General features: G+C 40.6%; 1 protein-coding gene across 1 annotated transcript in view; it reads right to left on the reverse strand.

Moving 5' to 3' along the window:
• Positions 1–6,343: 6,343 nt before the first annotated feature.
• The window catches only part of GGH (gamma-glutamyl hydrolase), a 21,747-nt gene continuing 6,703 nt past the window's right edge, over positions 6,344–21,387 (reverse strand). Inside the window, exons 3-9 of the mRNA XM_006734243.3 lie at positions 20,025–20,075; positions 16,558–16,642; positions 13,883–14,024; positions 11,732–11,838; positions 11,560–11,650; positions 8,454–8,591; positions 6,344–6,726 (exon numbers count right to left, since the gene is read on the reverse strand). Coding sequence (XP_006734306.1) covers positions 6,605–6,726; positions 8,454–8,591; positions 11,560–11,650; positions 11,732–11,838; positions 13,883–14,024; positions 16,558–16,642; positions 20,025–20,075 — 736 coding nt within the window. The 3' untranslated portion in view covers positions 6,344–6,604. The remainder of the gene's footprint in view (positions 6,727–8,453; positions 8,592–11,559; positions 11,651–11,731; positions 11,839–13,882; positions 14,025–16,557; positions 16,643–20,024; positions 20,076–21,387) is intronic.

Consider the following 21,387-nt stretch of genomic DNA (forward strand, 5'->3'; position numbering starts at 1 on the left):
AAATAAATAAAGCTTCATTGGCAATCATAGCCTATACACAGGACCAAAATGAGGCCTCTTACCACTTCCCCCCGAATTTAACTTACCCAGTGGATGCTGGCCAGGGCAGTCTTCACTGTGCATGGGGCCATTTTGCTTGGGTTCATTGACCACAGGCAGATGACACGCACACAGCTGAGGCCAAGGCTTGGGCTGGAGGCTGAGCTTATACATCACTCAGTGAACCACAAAACCAGGCAGCCCACCACAACGACCCACAAACATAAGGGCACTGGGCAAGGAAAGAAAAACACCCCGAATATCAAACCCTCTCTCTGGGGGAGAGACCAGAGCAAAGGCAGAAGAGATGAAGTAGGAAATGCAGAGTAGCTGGTGTCCCAGAGTAATTCCCACACGGGAGGCCACTAGGGTAGTCTGCAACCTGGGCATTGGGGAAAAAGTGGTTACAGTATCAGCCAGTGCTGGCTTTACAGTAAATATCTTCCACGCCCAACTTGGGCAAATACTGTCAGCTTTCACAGATGCGGTATCTCACAGTCGGTAAAATAAGTTTTGGCACCTGATCTTGCCGATGAGGCATGCCCCAACCACAACACCGTCCAGTAAATGACAATCTCCCCCTGGAGTTGGGACACTTCTCCAGGACTCTCCTGGCTGGAGGAGCCAGCTCACACTTCAGGCTCTCTTCACTACAGTCCCTGACTCCACGTTCCATTTTCCAGTTACTGCATTGCTCTTAGCCTCTTTGCTTGGTGCTCTCTGACTCCCCCTGTGTACACTGGCTTGCATCTGCCTCCCTGCCCCACTTCGGACCACGTTAAACAGGATTCCTGCCCTGTCTGAACCCTTGACCCACCCACGCTGGCCAATCCTAGCCAGCAGGGCTAGGTCCCTGCTGGGCCATCCAGTCCTCCCAAAGGGCAACGACCCAGCCGACTAGGATGGCCACATACATAGCAATACAGAAACATGTTTTTGACCCAGTTAACAAAAGCAGGACACAAATTGTATTTGCAAATACATGACAATACACTAAGGGGAAAGAACAGAATTTGTAATTCAATTTTTTTCTATTATCATTGTTACATTATCACTGTTCTAAACTCTATTCTTAGTTCAGACTTTGTTTTATGTGGCTTTTACCTCAACATTGGGGCCAATCATTATTGTTAATTATACCAAAAGATTTGCATATATTATTTATTAGCTCCTTTGTCTCTGGATCAAGACTAGTAAAGAGGAACCAAGTCATTTAGATCCTTCCGACTAGAGAATATTCATTTTCACTTCAATTTATTTTATAAAATTGAAAGAGAAAGGACAGTGTTAACTATTGGCAAAGTAAAATTGCCATTCTAACTGCGCAAGTTGAAAACTTTATTGTCTTATTTAACTTTATAAAAAATGGATGAAATTGAGCTTTTTTTAGATTATCAAAGAAAAAGGAAAGCATCCACTCTGGGCTGAAAAAACCTGAAGGACAATTTTACGGGATATGAAGTGCTCAGAATATGAGCAGAAATTTTCATGCTAAGGGAGTGTATGATTTGCCCCAGATTACAGGAATGACAGATGGGACCGGGCCCTTGGCCTCTGATGCCGGCACTCTTGCCACTCTCATCCCGCTGTGAAACTGGCTGGAAGACATGACAGATAAGCCAGAGAAGAAGAAATTGTGACTTTTAATTTGCCAACAGTTCAATGTAGTCCAGGGATAATGTCGCTGACCTAAAACAAATACTGTTTAAGTCTCATTAATGGAAATATGGTGTCTGCCCATTGCCCACCATGATAATCAAAGTACTCTCCCATTCTGAGAATCTCTAATTCTCTCAAACTTTTGAGCTTCTCCCTGAAAAGTTTCCAGAATGAATTAACTTGAATGCTGAACTACAGCAAAAGATGTTAAAGTGGTATTGTAAGTTTCTAAAGACAATCTATGTGATGAAACAGACTGCCTCTAAGTTAGGCTTATGAGAAATTATAATAAATGTCAGAGAATTGGAAGCCTAAAAATATGCTAAATTCATGCAAAAAGGAACAAGTTCCATAGAAAAACTAATTATCAGGGACTTTTCCTTAAATCCAAAAGGGAAATTAAGACAGGATTTAGAGTACATTATGTTGAGAAACTTTCATCTATAGGGAAAAAATCCAACATCAATGTTTGTTTAAAGTGCTTCTCCTGGGTGCCTGGGTGGCTCAGTTGGTTAAGCGACTGCCTTCGGCTCAGGTCATGATCCTGGAGTCCCAGGATCAAGTCCCACATCGGGCTCCCTGCTCAGCAGGGGGTCTGCTTCTCCCTCTGCCCTCTTCCTTCTCGTGCTCTCTGTCTCTCATTCTCTCTCTCTCAAATAAATAAATAAAATCTTAAAAAAAAAAAAAAATAAAGTGCTTCTCCTACATGGACCTTGCTTATAGTAGATGTTCAAGGAATCCTTCAGTGTAGGTCTCCCCAGAAGCATCTCTGTTATACAAAGCTCTGGTTCTTTACCCACCAGGGGGAAAAAAACCAAACCAAACCAAAAAACAAAAAACAAAAAACTCTAGCCTAGAAGTTGCTCAGCTAAGGTAGAAGGGGAATAGGGCTTGGGAATTTTGTATACAGACCACAAATTTATGTAAACTACCTGGCCCTTAAAAGATACTCAAAATTGTTTCCTTTTTATCATGTCTTTCAGGGCCTTCTTATAGATCAGAAAATAAAATATCTAGTATTAGGTATAAATCTATGTTTACCCAACCATTAGTTTTTTTAACTGAGATATAATTGACATATACAACATAATGATTCAATAAGTCATTAGTATTTAAATAAATATAAAAACTGTGCTATGAAACGTTCTTTTGGTTTCTGGCAACTTCCTAAAATCTATTCTAAACGGCTGAATGTAAACACAAGTGGTTAAACCTTAGCGTAGCTGGTTCTCTTCTGACATCTAGTGTTTCTGATTCATTACTGCAAAATACCTCTGTTCATTTTAAACTAATAGAATGAAAATGCTACACGGAATAAAAGCTTTATTCATTTTAGAAGAAAATTTGTTAAGTGGGATAAAATTACAAACACATAATAACAAAGCTTCTGTTTCTAAGGAGCAAAGACTCTTTTCTCTTAGCTCTTCCCACAGGAGGAAATTGCTATATTTTCTTGCTAGCCTGACAGGTAGGACAGAGACTCAGCCTGGTCTGAGGGCTGTTCATTCCTGCAGAGAAGGCAGGGGAAATGAGAGAGGGGCACCATGTGCCACATACTGGACTCAAATACTTTAGTGGGAGTTATCACTAAGCTCTGAGAAGCTACAGGACCATCCTAACCTCAGAAACTCAGCCTGACAAGGTACAAGGATTGGCATTCTCTGCAGTGTGGAAACAAAGACAGCCAACATCCCTTCAGAGACCATCTTGTGTCAGGCCACAAGTTACAGAAACTTCTGAGCACTCAAAAATACCTACCTGAATAGAAATGAGTGCTGGCCTGTTCCTTTGGGTCCAACATTCCCATTCCAGTTGAGATGTCTCACGTGCGTAAGAGGATGGAAAATGCTGGAGGTAATGACTTTGGTAGTTGTTCCTCCAAAACTGTTAGACGCTGACGTCTGCTGTAGGCTGGAGAAGGATCCTCATTAGCTGTCTCTTAGGCACAGAAAGCAAGCCACATGTACCCACTCCTTCCTCTTCTGTTCTTTCTTCCTCTTTCTTCTCCCCGTCCGCACGTTCCCTCGCTCACACTTTCTTTCAGCCTCTGCCCCTCTCCTGCTGACACAGAAGTCTTGATACTCAGTGTGGCCCGCGGACCAGTGGCATCAGCATCACCTGGGAGCCGGTCAGAAGTGCAGATCCTCAGCCCCAACCCCAGACCTGCTGAATCAGAATCTGCATTTTAACAAGATATCCCGGTGAGGCCCATGCATATAGGCTTGAAAAGCACTGCTCTAAACCAGAAGCAGCAACAAAGAAGGTGCGGCTGACACACCAGCTCTCACAATAGGGCTAGATGACTAGAGCCATGAGCTGGCTCAATGCAAGGGTCCTGGGACTGTGAAGGGGGGTCTTCTATGGGCATGGTGTGGAGTGTAGCATCTGTACTTCAGATCCTAATGCTTCTTTGGTGTGCGTTTCTTTGTGCAGCAGTTGTCACTAGGCCCCTTGGGAGCTAGGCAGTGTCACCCTTAGACACAGGCAAGCCGAGCCCCCTACTCCAGACCTTGCCCAGCGGGACTCCCACTTTGAAGTACCTTCCTCAAAGCTGTCCAAGCCCCTTTCTAGTGCCTGGGACTGACTGGTCAGGGTGAGGTGCTGTCTGGGCTGGGTCCCCGCACACCTGGACCTGGTCTCGTGTGGGTCCTGGTCACAGGAAGCTATACCCCAACTTTTCATAAGTGCCTCCACAGTGGTGATGAGCCAGGCATGGCAGAGCCATGGGGTTAGGGCCCTTCCTCCCATTTTTCCCCTTCAAGGTCCTGACACTACTCCATTCGTGGGTCAACAAGATGCCCTGAGCAACTTTTGGAATCATGCCTATGCGATTGTCCCAGGTCCTGTGGCCAGACTCCAGTTCCAGGAGGGTCACCTTGCATGCACAGTATTTCTTTCACAGGATTGCATGAGATTGGGCGGCCAGAATGGCGTTGACATACTGCTTTTAAGTGACTCTCATGATGGGCACAGGACAAGTTCGGGGATGTGGGTTCCTGGAGATCCACTGCTGCACCCTTGGGCTGCATGTGTGGGCCTGTGTATTGGCCCTTATGCATCCAGCTTCCAACTACAGCGTCACCTCTGGTTTATAGAACGCAAAGGTCGTGGGGTGGCAACACCCATCTTTTAGCCTTCACACCTCCAGTCACTGGCACCCAAGGTGGTCACTCCACTCTTTCCAGGGGCTGCACATGATGGCCAGGCAGCCCTCCAGGGGCAGCTGCCATCTCCTCCTACGGCTTCCCCATTGCTCAGTAACATCAATAGCCACTTCTAATCCATCCTCTCTGGCCTCCGTTGATGTAGCAACAGCAAGCTGCCCTGGGTCAGCCTGAAGTCAAGTTAGACAAGAAAGGGACATTTGTCGCCTGGATGGGACTGCTCTTCTCACTTGCCCTCGGGCCTCTTGGCCAAGGCTTCTGGCAGATGGTGCCATAGAAAAGGGAGTACTGTCAACTATGAAAGTGATTCCATTCTTGGAATAAAGTGAGCCTAGCACAAAGACTTCAAAAAAATACATGGTTGGAAAAATGGAAAACTTAAGTAAAAAAGAAATGATAGCTTACATTGTCTCCTATTTGTGGTCATCATCAATGAAGCACAGTGAGAAACTTGGGAGCAATTAGAAGCTGGTCTTCATGGCAGAAGAATGGATGCTATGGCTTCGTGAGTCATGATAAAGTCAGGATTAAGTGTTATTAGGGAACTTCCTAGACAAGGAGATTCATATTTCAATACAAATGGGTTGGGAAAAGCCCTGGCAGTGTATCACATCGCTACGTTTTCCTAGAGGTGAGAGACACGAACTTAGCTAGCAATGGCACATTGGACAAGACTTCACAGAATCTTTTTGCTCGTGGATAGAAACTAAATCTGCCACACTTCTCTTAAATTCCTATGAGCTGACTAAACGTGTTAATACCTTTCAATTTCTGTGTTCTGTTTGGACATATTGCTCAAAGCTTATGGTTTACTTCAGTATCTTCAGGTTATTGTTCTCATCTCTCTCTACATAAAATCATTCCTCATCTCCTACAACACCTTGCCCAATCACTCTGTTTCCCGTGTTTCTACTTCTCCAGCAGCAGCTCTGAGGGACTCAGGAGAACAGAGGCATAAACACTGTTAACAATAGCTCAAACCATCCTCTCTTCTGCTTCGTTTCCTCAAAGAATTCCTAAATTTCAGAGTTGGTGAAAAGTACATGGGATGGTGAGGGAAGCACAGACTGAGAAATGTATTAAAATGTATGCAAATAAATGTATGGCAGCTTTCAAATTATTTTCCAAGGAAAGAAAGTTTACTCCCCAATGGTCACAAGAACTTACTGAGGGCTTACTGTGTTAGACACTGTGAGATAGAAAGTTCAAGACCCAGGCTCTGCATACAGCAGGTGTGCAGATCAACTGTGGAGCTGAAAAGGCAGAAAAGGAAATATGTGTGTATACACACACACACTCTCTCATTCACGCATACACACCCTCACACACACACTCTCTCTCTCTCTCTCACACACACACACCCACCCCCCAATACTTCCAAGACTCAAAGGACTCACAGTGAACTAGAGGTAGGATTTAAAAAGGGTCTTCAGCAAGGATGGGGTGGATGGCTAGTGGGAGGCATTTATTTCCACAATCAGTCAATGAGAAAAAAATATTTGTATTTTCAATCCATTCTTCAGGTAAAAGCTTTTCCATGAAATACACTGCAATTATTTACTTGTCTCACTGATTATCAAATGTGATATAAATAATCAAATACACTAAACAAAGAATCAGAGCCAGTAACACCATAGAAAAGGAATCTCTGTGGCTTTCCATTATTACCATGAGTAGTGAGTTATTGCAACAGTTTAATCATGGAATGATTCAAAATTTCTCTGTTAACACATTGCAGGCTCTCAATCAAACATATAACTTTGCTGAAATGAAGAAATATTTCCAGTATAAACTGGATGGAACTGATAAATCAGTGCTTCATTCTCTTCAACATCAGATTCAAAATGATGACTGTTTTTCTGAGCTGCAAGAAAAAGACAGTGTTCATTTTTAAAAAGATAGGATAAAATTTCCAAAGGGCTACTTTGTAATATTTCTTCCTATTATCAGCAGTATTAAGCGGGGAAAATAGCACCAGAAAAGGAGAAATGCCTTATAAGATTTCCCCCAAATAAAGTAGCAATTGATTTATCGCCTACTGAAAAAGCGTCTACATCTGCCCTGCAGCAGATCCGGTGGGGGGCTCACTCTCCCGCTGATCTTAACACTCACTAAGGGCCTACTGTGTGCAAGACTTGCTGGGGCCCGGGGATGGAAATATAACCAGGGCAAGGACCTAGCACTCAAGAAGCCTCGTCTAGTAACTAGCAGAAGTGGACATTGCGTGGTGCTTCCATAGTCTGTCTTCACCGAGATGCTCCCAGAGTAGAGAGAACGAAGAGACTGGCAAAGCCGAGGCCAATGGAAAAGTGAGAGGTAAGGCAGCAATGTGACACACAAGGAAGCACAAAGAAGTTGGCTGAAGCGGGAGTGGGAAGCGGGGAAGGTTCAGACTTTATCCTCAAGTTGAAATAAATACAGGCCTTGTGGCATTTTTTAGAAAGCAGGATATTGGGAAATAAAGATAAAAGAAATAGCTCTGCCATGTGCTAATACCGCAACAAACTCGACCTATTGCTATTCTCATTTATTCCCATACACCTGACATGGAAAGTTTCCTTGGGATTAATACGGCACACGGGAGAATCTTGTTTTCAGTTTGGGGTTTTTGTCATGAAATGACCCATTCAAGTGAACGTAACCAGAGTGAACTCAGGAGGAAGTACTTTCCTAAGAAGTGTGAGCAGGAGGGTTGAAAAAAATTTCAGGCAAGCTGGGAGAGAGGGGGCAAACACAATGTGTGAAGTTCACGCCTCGCCAGAGTGATGCCCTGCCCCTTGCAGTTGGGTCTGTAGCTCTGTCTCATACCTGTATCACTCAACTAAAACTTAAGCATCTAGGGGCGCTGGGTGGCTCAGTCGGTTGAGCAGCCGACTCTTGATTTTGGCTCGGATCATGGTCTCGGGGTCCTGGGATCGAGCCCCGCATTGGGCTCCATGCTCAGTGGGGAGTCTGCTTGAGGATTCTCTCTCTCTCTCCCTCCCTCTGCCTCTGCTCCTCCCCCCCCAACTCTCTCTCTCTCACATGAATAAATATTAAAAAAAAAAACACCTAAGCATCTACAACCAAATTCTCAGTTTTACCCACAAACATAACAGCATGAAAATGTCTTTGCGTTTATATGAAAGAGCAGGAAAAGCTTATTAACTGTCTCCAGTGTGCTAATGCCTGCAGACAGGCGGCCTTAAAATCACAGGCTGGTGAGTATATATTCAATTTATATTGCTTTCTTAGAAAGATAACATCTAATTCTCAGAGAATGTTAAAACTAAAGCATTATTCCTAAAAAGAAGTGTAATGAAGCAAATTTTTTTAAAAAGTATTCAAGATAGAAAGAAAAAAAAGAACTCAATCTTTACACTGTTGTTCAAGAATTCACAGCACTTTAGAGTGTCCAATACTGTTAACTGAAATAATTGTCCTGGTTTTATTTGAATGCCTAGTATCTCAATTTCAGGTCTTCCACGTGATTTTTTTTGTTAAAGTTAAACTTACAGAACATCTATAGAGCAAAAGAGTAAACAAACTTCAGATGAGGGCAATTTCCTCCAAAACTACACTAGACAATAAAATTATATACCCACACATTACCTTCAGCAACAAAGAACTGGGCTAAATAAAATGCAGCCCTCACAGCACTGGGTGCATGGGAAATGCCTTCTAAATTCCCCCACTCATAAGGTGCTTTCTCTGGATGCCACTGGACACCATATACTGGATACTTGTACCCTGCATGAAGAACACAAACGAGTAAGTATTAAGAATGGTCTAAGGGGCACTTGGGTGGCTCAGTCGGTTAAGCGTCCGACTCTTGATTTTGGCTCGGGTCGTGATTTTGGGGTCATGGAATTGGGCCCTGTGTCAGGTCTGCTTGTCCCTCTCCCTCTGCTCCTCTCCCCATCGCATGCACGTTCTCTCTCTCTCTCTCAAATAAAATCTTAAAAAAAAAGCGCGGTCTAAGATGTTACTTACAATGGAGTTATGTTTTATACCCTATGTAAAACATTATTTTATAATTCACAATGGCAGAGTCAAATTGTGCTCATTCTCCCAGAGACAAAATAAAGAATTTCAGTTCACAGTGTGAATATTCACAATCCATTTCACTGACTTTCAACCTTTTACAGTCCGTAATATGATCTGCTTTAGTAGGTAATCAGAGGAGAGTAAAATAGTTGAGCCTCTAAATATACCCCAGTTCAACAGAAGGGAGCCCGTGTGATTAGGGCACAAGTTTCTTCCACGATGGGTCTGTTTCCCCCCCCCACCTCATCCTGCGTCTTCATCCCCTCCCATAATGATGTATTCATAGGAGAATGAACTATGCCACACGTTTTTGGTGTCCTTTTATGTAAGCCAGTTTGTCTCGGCCTAAACTATGTCCCTCTGTCTGTGGAATGGCTCCTAACCTCATGACTGGTGTTTCAGAAGGGTCATCAGAGGCTACCTGGAAAGTGGCTTTGTGGACAGTTAGGAGGCTACCGAGGAGTCCAGGCGGAAGGTAGTTAATGTAGAAGTAGAACAGGGCTAAGCTGGAGGGAGGGGAGGTGACATGTGCAAGCATCTGAGGAGCAGAAAGTGGCACACATTTTTTAGATGTGGAGAAGGAAGGCAAGAAGTCAAGGACAACATCTAAGTTTCTAACTTAGGATGCTTTGGTGAATGTCAATGCTCTCCTTGGAAGCAAAACAAAGAGGAGGGAAACAGAGTTAAAAAGAAGATAATCGGCTCACATCCGACTGGGCTGACCAACCTTTCCCAGAATTCCCCAGATATTGTTTATAAACCCTTCGACCTTTGACCTCCCCCAAGAGCAAGCCAATCTTTGAATAACATAAACAACATCCCGCTTATTCCAGTTTACTCCACCCCAGTACCCTGGCCTCTCACTGACTCAAAGACTGTCTACTGTTTCTACTCAAAGACTACTCAAAGACTGTTTCTGTAAGTTCTCATCTGTAGTACTTTGCTTCCTTGCACAGTAGTAATTTTTCGGCCAGGAATTGGTCATTTTCCTTAAAGCCTCATAATAGAAATCCCTTAAAGTCTGGGATAAATGTAGTTTTCTCCAGAGAGAATTACTGATACTTGCTTCTGCCATAAACATTGGGACACTCTCAGTCTGAGATGACTTTAAACAAAATTTTTGACCAGTTAGTTTAATGCGGGCCACAACTGACCCGCATGTCATTATGAATGCTCAGGGCTTATTTACCACCACCCCCACTCCCTAGGGTCAAGGTTCAAGATGGCAATTCTCACAGTTCTACGGGCAGGCTTTGTTGAGGGTCCTGCTGCATGGGGTACCTTCATTGTAGGGGGTTCGTGAGCTTCCTCTCAAGTTCTCCTGATTCAATAATAATGCTGGTTTAAATACTGGTTTAAATACTCCACTTAATAATATAATACCATAGAATCCAGTACTTCCACTGCTGGGTGTTTACACAAAGAAAACAGAAACACTAATTTAAAAAGATAGATGCACCCCTAAGCTTACTGCATCATTTACAATAGCCGAGATATGGAAGCAACCTAAGTGTCCAGCTATACATGGATGGATAAAGAAGATGTGGCATAAACATATAATGGAATATTACACAGCCATAAAAAAGAATGAAATCTTGCCATTTGAGGCAGCATGGATGGAGCAAGAGGGTATTAGGCTAAGTGAAATAAGCCAGAAAGAGAGAGACAAATACCATGTGATCTCATTTATATGTAGAATCTCAAAAACAATACAAACAAAAAACAGAAACAGATTCATAAATACAGAGAACAAACTGGTGGTTGCCAATGGGAAAGGGGGTGGGGGATGGGCAAAATAAGTGAAGGGGATTAAAAGTTACAACTTCCAGTTATAAAATAAGTAAGTCACAGGGATGAAAAGTACAGCACAGGGAATACAGTCAATAAAATTGTAAGAACTTTGTATGGTGATAGGTAAGTACACTTATTGTGGTGAGCACTGCATAAGATAGAGAATTGTCAAATCCCTATGTTGTACACCTACAACAAAAAGGACACCACTTAACTCCCAGAGGTTTTGGCCTGAGTATCCTGTCACTTCATCAATGTACAGGTATCCCTCCGCTTTCCAAACGTCCACCTTACGCCACTTCACTGTTATGAAAGACTCACATTAGTACAGTAGGCTTTTCTTCATAAAAGCGAAAATCCTCTTCAGCTTTCTTTCAGTGAGCGGAAACAGGGACTCATGCAGGTCTTTCATAAAACCAAAGTGGCTTAACGAGAACTTTTGGAAAGTGGAAGGATACTCTTTGCTTTGTGCCACTGTGGCTTAGGAGTTTCATAGGAAGGCTCTACTTTTGGATAGTGGGGTAAACTTGTGTTTAGGAAGATGTTTTTCTGAACATGAGTCATGTTTTTTGTTGTTGTTTGGAGGACGATCTGTCATGGTACACTGCTAGAAACAGAAGTCATTTTTTCCATTTACTTCTTCCTCTACTCTCCCCTTATTCTTTACTTTCCTTCTCCATCATTCCACCCACCAGATGACCCAGGTAAATCACAACTGATTTGGAACATGGACAAAAGCATATCTCCTGTCCCCAAAAATGCCCTAGCTTCTATCTTCACACCCCAGAGTAAAGGATTTTACTCATAAGAGAAGTATAAAATCAAAATTAATATATATAAACATAAGTGAAATAAAGTGTACATGTGCCATGATATATACCTTCCATGGTTGAAATAAACTCAATCTTGCCATCTGTATTTGTAGTTAATACTTTGAAAAACTTCTTTAACTTTTCATTCATCGTAAAATTCTAGAGTGTAAAAATAAAACAAAATAATTACTTCTGTAGTTAATCTAAATGCATTAATTTCATTGTTAATTAATGCAATACCATCATGGAGAGGCTCCACTTATGGAAATTTGCAGTCAGAGGTTCCGTTGATAATGACTTCAACAAGTCAACAGGAAAATTCTGGAACATTCTGCTCTGTGATGCATCTGAAATAATTTAGGCACAAGAGAAATAATTTAAACACAGAAAAAATAAAATTCACTGAAGTCACTGATCTGTGGCCAAAAAAGGCCATTATTAAGACACAATCAAGATGACTAAATGATAAGCAAAACATATCACTTCCACATACGTATTCTAGTCAAACACAAAATGAATTTAACACAGAAATTCAAATATGTTCCATATTTAAGTACTCTTCTTCTAGAATTTTAACATGAATCACTAAAATCTTTCTGATATGATAATTATCAGGCTAGCCACAGAGCAAGCAGAAAATCTTAACTTGAATTCTCTTGAAAACAGGTATAATTTACCACATGAATATATTTTTGTTTTCTCAGGAAATGATCCAGAACATTCAACATATTTTCAAAGGTATCTGGAATTTAAAAGATTTAAAAATACCAACAATGTAGGAAAGAACATTAAACAGGCCCAGAAATCTCTACTCAGTAAATAGATCAAAAAGAGCAATTTACCTTGATGCCAGCTCTCCCTAAATGAAGCCTCTCATTCAGCATGCTAATGGCTTCCACGAGAATCCCTGCACCTCAGATAATAAAAATCCACTCAAGTACCTTACTTCAGTGGATTCTATACCTTTTTCATATAAGCTTGGTTTTTCACCACATACATCCAAAATAGTCGGACCTAATACATGTACTTTCCCACAGAGTTCTTGCAATGATTAAGTAAGATAATGCAAGAGAGAGCTTTGAAAAGTATAGAGCATTCTATAAGTTCTATGTATAACAACTACTGCTTTCCATCCAAAATCCTTATGAGAACAGGAACAGCTGACAGCACTCAACTCAGGATTCAGAGATCAGGTAACCTACAAGAATCATTACCTATTTACACAGAGTGCTATAACAAAGAATCTTCCTGGTCTTCCGCCCTGAGTTCCTGATAACGGAGCTTCTAAAACTCAGAAATCCTTGAGAAATGGGAGTGTCTTCATAATGCTAACGAGGTGACTCACAGTGGGACCCTAGATAGCTTCAGGATATGGCTGATCATCAGAAACATCAACCACATGATTAGAGTAGGTTAGGACTTTGAGCCAGCCTGATTTCCAGGGATGAAAAAGGGACTGGAGATTGAGTTCAGGCACACAGCCAATGATTTAATCAACCTTGCTTTTGCAATGAAACCCCAATAAAAAATTCCAGACAACAAAGCTCATGGGAGTTTTCCAGTTGGTGAACATATTGACATGCCAGTAGGGTGATATGTTCTGATTCAACAGGGAGAGGACATGGAAGCTCTGCATTCCCTCTGGGACCTCAACCTATGTGTAGCCTTTACAATAAAATTGTTAGTGCAAACACAGCACTCTCCTGAGTTCTGTGAGTCATTCTGGTGAATTACTGAACCTCAGGAAGGGTCATGGGCATCCTCAAGATTGTGGACAGTTGGTCAGAAGTGTGGGTGGCCTGGGGATGTGACTTGTGGCTGGTATCTGAAACAAGGGCAGACTAATTGGGGAGATAACTTATAACTATGGAGTCTGCGCTAACTCCAAGTGGTTAGTACCAGAATCGAATTGCGTACACCACAGCTAGGGTTAAAACAGAGTACACACAGCCAAGGGAAAAGTGCTGTACTATCATAATTCATAGCTACCATTTATGAGAGTTGTATTTCAAGCACTTGGCACAGTAGCTGGAAAGCAGTATCTTATATAATCCTCACAAACAACCTTAAGAGGAAAACCCTTTAAAATCAGGAAATTAAAGTCATGGGAGGTTAAACCATTCCCCAAGGCAACAGGGATGAAGCTAGGACTCAAACCCGGGTCCGATTTTAGAGGTGTTAATCATGCATGGTCCTGTGTTACTACAGGTAATGAATTATCAAAACTCAAAGCTCCTAAGCCATCTTCACAGCTCAGTACATCATTCACATCATCAGCTTGTATGAATAATCTGAAAATTAGTAAACATGAGTGCTTCTGACTTGGATATTTGCCACTTACTCATCCTGCTCAGGTAATATTTTTAAAAGGGTCAAAAAGAGAATTCCCACCTTTAGTGAAGTTCAGCAGCATTGCAATTCCATTAGTATGAGTGAGAGTTAATAAGGACTTTCCACCACTAATCAGATATGAAAGCTCTTCGAATCCAAGGCAAGTGCCCCACACAGGAAAATAGTCTCCATCGTCAAAACTCTTTGCAGAGTGAAAGAGAAAACTAAGCTTATTCAAACTTTTCAAAACAAAAATTATACATTTGATTTGTCATTACAAGACAGGCATCTGAGTCATGCATGCGTTTCTAAAGAATTTTCCAGGATCCATAAGGAGGCTATCACTTAATCTTTCCTCAGATCTACATAATCATTCAGTTTTAGTCAATCAAATTATTCAATCTCAGCTGTGCTGGGAAAAAGACTGACATCTGCCAGGCAACTACCAAGCGATACCAGTAACAATTAGGGACTGCAAATATCAAAGATAATGCTACATAGATGTCTATTGATACATCTTCTACGGATCTTGTTGCTTTGGATGATTGTCTGCTTTGAACACACTCGGAAGTCCGTCCTTCATTATCTTGGAATTTATAGTAATAGCTGCTTTATAGCACCTTCAGCTAATTAAATTTAAATCAGGGGAAACCCATGATCTGGAAGAAAAGGAACAGTCAGTAAGGAAAAGGCTAAGCAAAAGTAAAATAAATTTGTATAGAGTAAAAGCTGTCAAGTGAAAAAGTACAAATGTATTGAGCTTCTTCAAAGTCACAACAACTAGCATGAATGGGGAAAAGGTCTTCTAGTGAATGAATTTTCTGGTTAAGTAAAGATTAAATCCCTGTGTACTGGTAGTTACAAAACTTGAGTTTGCAACTTTTCTAAAAGCAGTGATTTTCCTGTATAGATTGTAAAATATAACATGTCACTCATTTTAAATGAGGAAATTGTTAGGGCTTTCTTTTTCTTTCTGTTCCTTACTGAGAAAAATACAGAATTACATTAATTCCTATACTTTCTAGCCTAAGGGAGGATTTTTAACACTTTCTATGCCGGTCTGGGAAATTTTATTTTTAGAAGTTAGAACTGCATACATTAAGTTGGAGGGCCATACTGCATTTACTTATAATAAACACAAAGGAGAGTTTAACTGCTCAGTTTCCATATGTACCAAATTTCATTTCTCGCTTGCTGGGACCACATCTTTTACTTTCTGTGAATCCTCCACAAAGCCTCGCAGAGCAAAGGACACAGAGTAGGACTGCAAAGATCTAACAGACTTCACTTCTCAAGGCTTCTTCAGCGAGAGCTTTGTGGTCCCCAGTGGTTGTAGCTAAATAAGTTCAAGGTTGCTGAGCTTTTTTCCTTTGTTTTGAAATCTTTAAGTAGCTAATTACGTCTCAAAAAGTAGACTTTTGGGTCTCAGGAGTTGGGTGGTTCCTTTTTTTTTTTTTCAATTGAGCAAGCTGGTTACATGAGTCCCTGTATGCAAAAGGAAAAATGACTACTTTATAATGTTCATATATATTTGCCAAATGCATTTTAAATCACTCACATTATAAAATTTCCACTTTTTTCACTTTTTCAAGAAAAAAAAAATCCATTGAGCATGTACTCAGTACATGGTACCATATTATATGAAATGAGGAACACCTCAAAGGGTGTTAAAACCATGAAATCTGCTGAGACATGAATAACTAACCTCAAGATATTCTGTCTTCTGACATAGAAGCTCCTGAAGGTCATGGACCCTGTCATCTTACCGAGTAGGAGCTAAATAAATGTCTGAACTCTTCTACAACAAAATATTCTAAAAGTTAAGAGGGAGCGGGATGCCATTCCTGTTGAAGTTGGGAAAGAAACCTCTACAGAAGGAGAGTAGCACCTTAGCCTGAAAAGATGGACCAAGTTGTGAATTAGGGATGGAATGGAAAGAAACAGACTAAGCCGATTTAAAAGTAGGAGGACACAGAATATATGCTAGAAATACCACACTGGCTTCAATTATATGCAGAAGGAAAAGCCAGAAAATGGGGCTGTGGACACACAGTCTGTGTCTTGATCCAAAGACTATGAAAGACTACAGATGATTTAAAAGCCTACCCATTAAAAGTTTTTAAACAAGTATCTCATATGCTAAAAGCAGTTCTTTAGGGAAATATTTAAGGGCAGGGGGAGATACAAGGGCCAGCAAGATTATAGTTCAGGAGTGAAACAGTAAGGATCTGAGGTGGGGTGCAAAGTCAGGCTCAGCGTGAGACATTCATTACAAAGGACTCAAGAGGCTCTGCCTGGTAACTGAATGTGGAGTCTAGGGTAACTGTGAAGAAAGGTCAAAGTCCATCCTATTTGACCTTTCCACCCTATTTGACCTTGACCTTTGTCCAAAAGTCAGCACAAAGAGCAGCTTTCAAGAGGAGATGAGAATTAATAACATATGAACAATGCCTGGTACATTAAAAAAATAGCTCACTAAGCCAGCGTGAGGACCTGCTTCGTATTGATAAGCACTAAGGGAGAGGGCCAGGCTGCGGGGCTCTGGCTCCCTTGGAAGCCCACAGGAAACAGGTGAGCGCTGCCATGCGCTGCTAAAGAGCAGGAAGCTCAAAAGTTAAAGCAGGATGAGGCTAGGGTAATTGTGCGGGAAGTATTACCACATGCTTAGGAAAGAATTATCCTCATGGAAAACTACAAAAACCCACCTGGAATAATAGGCAATAACTGACACCTACCTGTTTGGCCAAATCATAAAATTTTTTGGCTGCCAGAGCATAACCTGACTTCTTGAGATCAGCGCTTCCTCCAGGGAAAAGGATTCTGAAACAACGTCAAATAGGGTGCCTTTCAACCCCACAGCCCACAGAAAATAAACACTCTTTTTATTTTAAAACAACTTTTTCCTTATCATGCAAACAACAAGATCATTAAAGAAAGTTAGAAAACTGTGGCAAAAATATATAACATATTTACACTCCTACACATTCGTAAACTACCACAGTTAACAATACTTCTAGAAGCACATATTCTTCTAAAACTTCTTCAATAAACAAGTTTATTTTTGAGATAGAGTGTGAATAAATTTTTTTTTTAAAGATTTTATTTATTTATTCATTAGAGACAGAGAGAGAGAGGCAGAGGGAGAAGCAGGCTCCCAAGGAGCAGGGAGCCCGATGCGGGACTCGATCCCAGGACCCTGAGATCATGACCTGAGCCGAAGGCAGACGCTCAACGACTGAGCCACCCAGGCGCCCGAGTGTGAATAAATTAAGGATAAATAAGTGGGGGAAGGAAGGAGAGTACACAAAGTTAGAAATCAAGTCAAGATAAAATTCCAGGTACAGCTAGGTTTAAATCAAGGGATCAGTGATGTCAAAAATCAACTGGAGGCCCATAATCATGAGTCAGTTTTGGCTCACAGAGAATTATTTTTAATCATAAAGAACAAAGTGCTCATAAAAATATATGTAGGCTAGAATTAAATATCCATGAGAATTTAATTTTTTATTATCACCCTGAAATTTCTTCCAAAATATGCACACTATTAAAAAATTTTGAAAGAACAAAATTACAATTCTGGAAAAAGTCTGGGGAAAAAGAGGGGAAGTCATGTTTGATTTTATTTTACTCTACCCATAAAGGAGAGATACAGAAAAATATTTACTATGTTTTTATATCAACTTTTAAATTAGCTTTAATTTTAAAATTTATAACAAGTCTTGAAATAACCAAAGATATTCAAAAAAGATTATAAAAGCTGGATTAAATGTGTTAAAATTTTGAAAATACTTAAATATGAATTCGAGATATATGAAAGCTCACTTCTTTTTAAGAGAGAGAGAAAGAGAGAGAGCGAGAGAGCACACATGCGATGCGGGGGGTAGGGGGGTGGGGGGGGGCAGTGGGAGAGGGAGATAGAGAATCCCAAGCAGGCTCCACGCTCAGCACAGAGCCTGATGCAGGGCTCAATCTCACGACCCTGAGATCATGAACTGAGCCAAAACCAAGAGTTGGATGCTTAACCAACTGAGCCACCCAGGCTCCCTGAAAGTTCACTTTTGAGACTATTGTTCATTCAACAAATATATTCTGCATCTTGGTATTAGCTTGGAGAGACAAGGATGAGGAATTTTTCCTAGTCTAGTAGAAAACCTACAAACTATAAGGTAGAACCATACAGAAAACCCTATAATTAAAAGTGGCTTAATGAAGATTCATTAGCAGGTCTCCCTTTTCATTCACTCAGTGTCTAAAAAGCTGCCTCTGATCAAATCTGGTGTGTTTAATGCCAGAGTCCTTTCATAAAGTAAAATCTGACTGTCTCTCCCAGACTGGGAAAGTACTTTAAAACAAGACTTTGCCTTTTCATCTCTGTGTTCCCCCACAAAGCAGTATGGGTTCTACTGTGTAATAGGGGCTCAATAAAGGTGATTCTGAAGTTGCATGAGAGTTAGCTCATTTTCTGGTATATATTTTTTTGTATATTTTTGAGGTTCTACCATATATTCTGACCTGGACTTACTTATCTTTTCTATGCCAAAGTATACCGCACATAATGGGCACTGTAAATGTTTTACTGATAGCTTTTTTTTTTTTTTTTAAGTAGTAATAAACAGTTTTATAAGTGGAAAAAAAAGAAACTCTTTTTATAAAAGCTTTATCATAAAATAGACTCCCTCCACCCAACTCCCAATCAAAAACAACTACCTTTAGGGGTACCTGGGTGGCTCAGTCGATTGAGCATCAGACTCTTGATTTTGGCTCAGGTCATGATCTCAAGGTTGTGGGATTGAGCCCCATGTAGGGCTCCGTACTCAGCATGGAGTCTGTTTCTCCATCTCCCTCCCCCTCTGTTCTTTCCCTGCTGGCAAGTGTTATAATAAATAAATAAATAATCTTTAAAAACCACCACCTTTAAAATCTGTGTGTTCACCTGACAGATTACCCTGTGCTAATCTCCTCACCCCTACCTTAAAAAAAAAAAAAAAAAAGCAAATGGGAGTATACTATAAATACCATTATGTGCCTTGCTTTATTTTACATAACAATATCACATTGTTCACATAACAATAGTGATCCAAACCAGCATCTAATGATATCCTTATTTTTAAAATCTGTGCATAATACTCTATTATATGCATGTAGTCTATTTTTTTTACCCAATTCCCAACTGATAGACTACCGGGCAGCTTCTAAACCGGGGGTATTTCAGACAATTCTACAATGCGTAAGTTTGGGCCTAAGTTTTCACATAACAGGGAAAATATATTTATAAAATAAAATTCCTGGGCGCCTGGGTGGCTCAGTTGGTTAAGCAACTGCCTTCGGCTCAGGTCATGATCCTGGAGTTCCGGGATCGAGTCCCCCATCGGGCTACCTGCTCAGCAGGGAGTCTGCTTCTCCCTCTCCCGCTCCCCGCTCTTGTGCTCTTTCTCTCTCTCTCTCTCTCAAATAAATAAATAAAATCTTTAAAAAAAAAAAAATTCCTTCTGACAGATTACCTGGGTCAGAAGGTATATGCATTTTTAATTTCATTTCAATTTCAATAGATATTGCAAAACTACCCTGCAAAAAACTGTATAACACATACCCGTAAAGTATGAGAATGCTTGTTACCTCACACCCTCACCATAGAGTAGTAACAAATTTTCTGATCTTTGTCAACTTGATAGTTAAAAAAGTTTATAATTGCTATAATTACCTAACCTTTAATTATGAGTAATGTCGAACATTTTTCATGTGATTAAAAGTCTTATTCTGTTGAGCTAGACAATCATCTTTTGTGGTGAAGCCAGATGACAGAAAATTTTTTTCCAAGTTCTATGCAAATTATCTTCTGAAAGATAACCAGTTGTTAACCTCAGACTCAGGACTCTAAATCCCCTGAGCAAGCAGTATGCCATGTCATTCAAAGTGGAGTCAAAACGTTTAAGACAATCATTAAAAGAACAAAGATTATGTCACACGTTAAAAAAAAAAAACCTAAATGTATCTACTGTGCAACATTTATTTCTTAAGCTGCCTTCCCTCTGCAGGACTTCTTCATCTCTCAACAAAACAATTCCTATAAAAGAACTCAGAAAACTAACATTATACCACTATAAGACAGTTACACAGAAACATGTATGTTTATAAGTATGTTTTTGCGAAAGCAGACTATATCCACCTCATTCCCCATATCAAATCAATGCTACCAACTTACCCATTAATAGATTGGAAAAGCTTTTCATACTCTTCATCTGTAAGATCAGGCCTGAAAACAATAAGAAGTTACAAAACATCTATTTCCAAAACCTAAGGAAAAAAAGTAAGGCTGTAAATGAAGTCCCCACATTAATTTAAAAAAAAACAAACAAACAAATGAAAAGTAATTCTTAAATACCAGACAATAGCTCTCTCCCTTCCTAGAGGTATTTTTTCAAACTACATGAAAATCACATACTGTAATTATATCCTTGTTTTGCTAATCAGACAAGTAAACATGTTTTCCTGTGTTCTCATATAATTTAATATTGTGAAGTACGTGTTAATATGGCAAACATTAAAGACCATGATATTTGGGCACCAGTCATTTCTCTGCTAGCTGAGAACTATCAAAAACAGGTAAGGATATTTGGTAGCTTTATATAAGATGAAATAAAGAGATTTATTAATATGCTTCCCTTAACTACAGGCAGTTTGGGCAGATAAAAACAATACATATAAATGCCAAGTCTCCGCTTCATCCCACCCCCGCCACTAACTGCAAAGATCGAGAGACCACTGTGTATTCAAAAGTCAGAAGAGTTCAGATCTAGGGATAGGCTACATGCACCTCACTGTAGACCAGGCAATTATTCTGAAGCTAAGTTGCCCAGGTAATCTGAAGCGCCTTTCATCGAACACCACTTAAGGGCTCCTAACATCACCATGCTACTGATGATTTTATCCCCTTCTCCAGAAAAAAGTAATGGGACTAATCTGTGAAAATTTAGTTAAGTCACAGTAAAATGGGTTTGTTCTTCCAAAAGTCGAAGAAGATGCAAGAACGAGAGAAGACAGCATCATGGTTATGAAATTCCTGCAAGAACTTTCCTACATTAAGCAGTCTTCTGGTTCTATAAGAGAATAACAAGGCATGATGCCCTCTCAATCAACCATAAAAGAAGTAGATTTACGATCAAATGTCAACCACAGTCCATTTCTGCTCCAGGGAATGTTTTAGGGGGAGTTAGAACACCTCTCCCATAATTAAATACACTTATGATGCCCAGAACTTGGCTGTGCTTTGTTGTGCTAGGTTCTTCTCTAAGTCCAAATGACCTCTGCAAGTCCGGGTCTATTTAGAAGTTCATATGGGGTGCCTGGGTGGCTCAGTCGGTTAAGCATCTGACTCTTGATTCCAGCTCAGGTCATGATCTCAAGGTTGTGAGATCAAGTCCTCCTGTTGGGCTTCACACTCAGCAGGGAATCTGCTGGAGATTCTCTCCCTCTTCCTCTCCCCCTCCCCATGCTTGCTCGCTCTCTCTCTCTCTCAAATAAATAAATAAATCTTAAAAAAAAAAAAAAAAAAGAGGGGCGCCTGG

Source organism: Leptonychotes weddellii, chromosome 4, assembly GCF_054177405.1.
Source record: "Leptonychotes weddellii isolate Sample4059 chromosome 4, ASM5417740v2, whole genome shotgun sequence".
Taxonomy (NCBI): domain Eukaryota; kingdom Metazoa; phylum Chordata; class Mammalia; order Carnivora; family Phocidae; genus Leptonychotes; species Leptonychotes weddellii.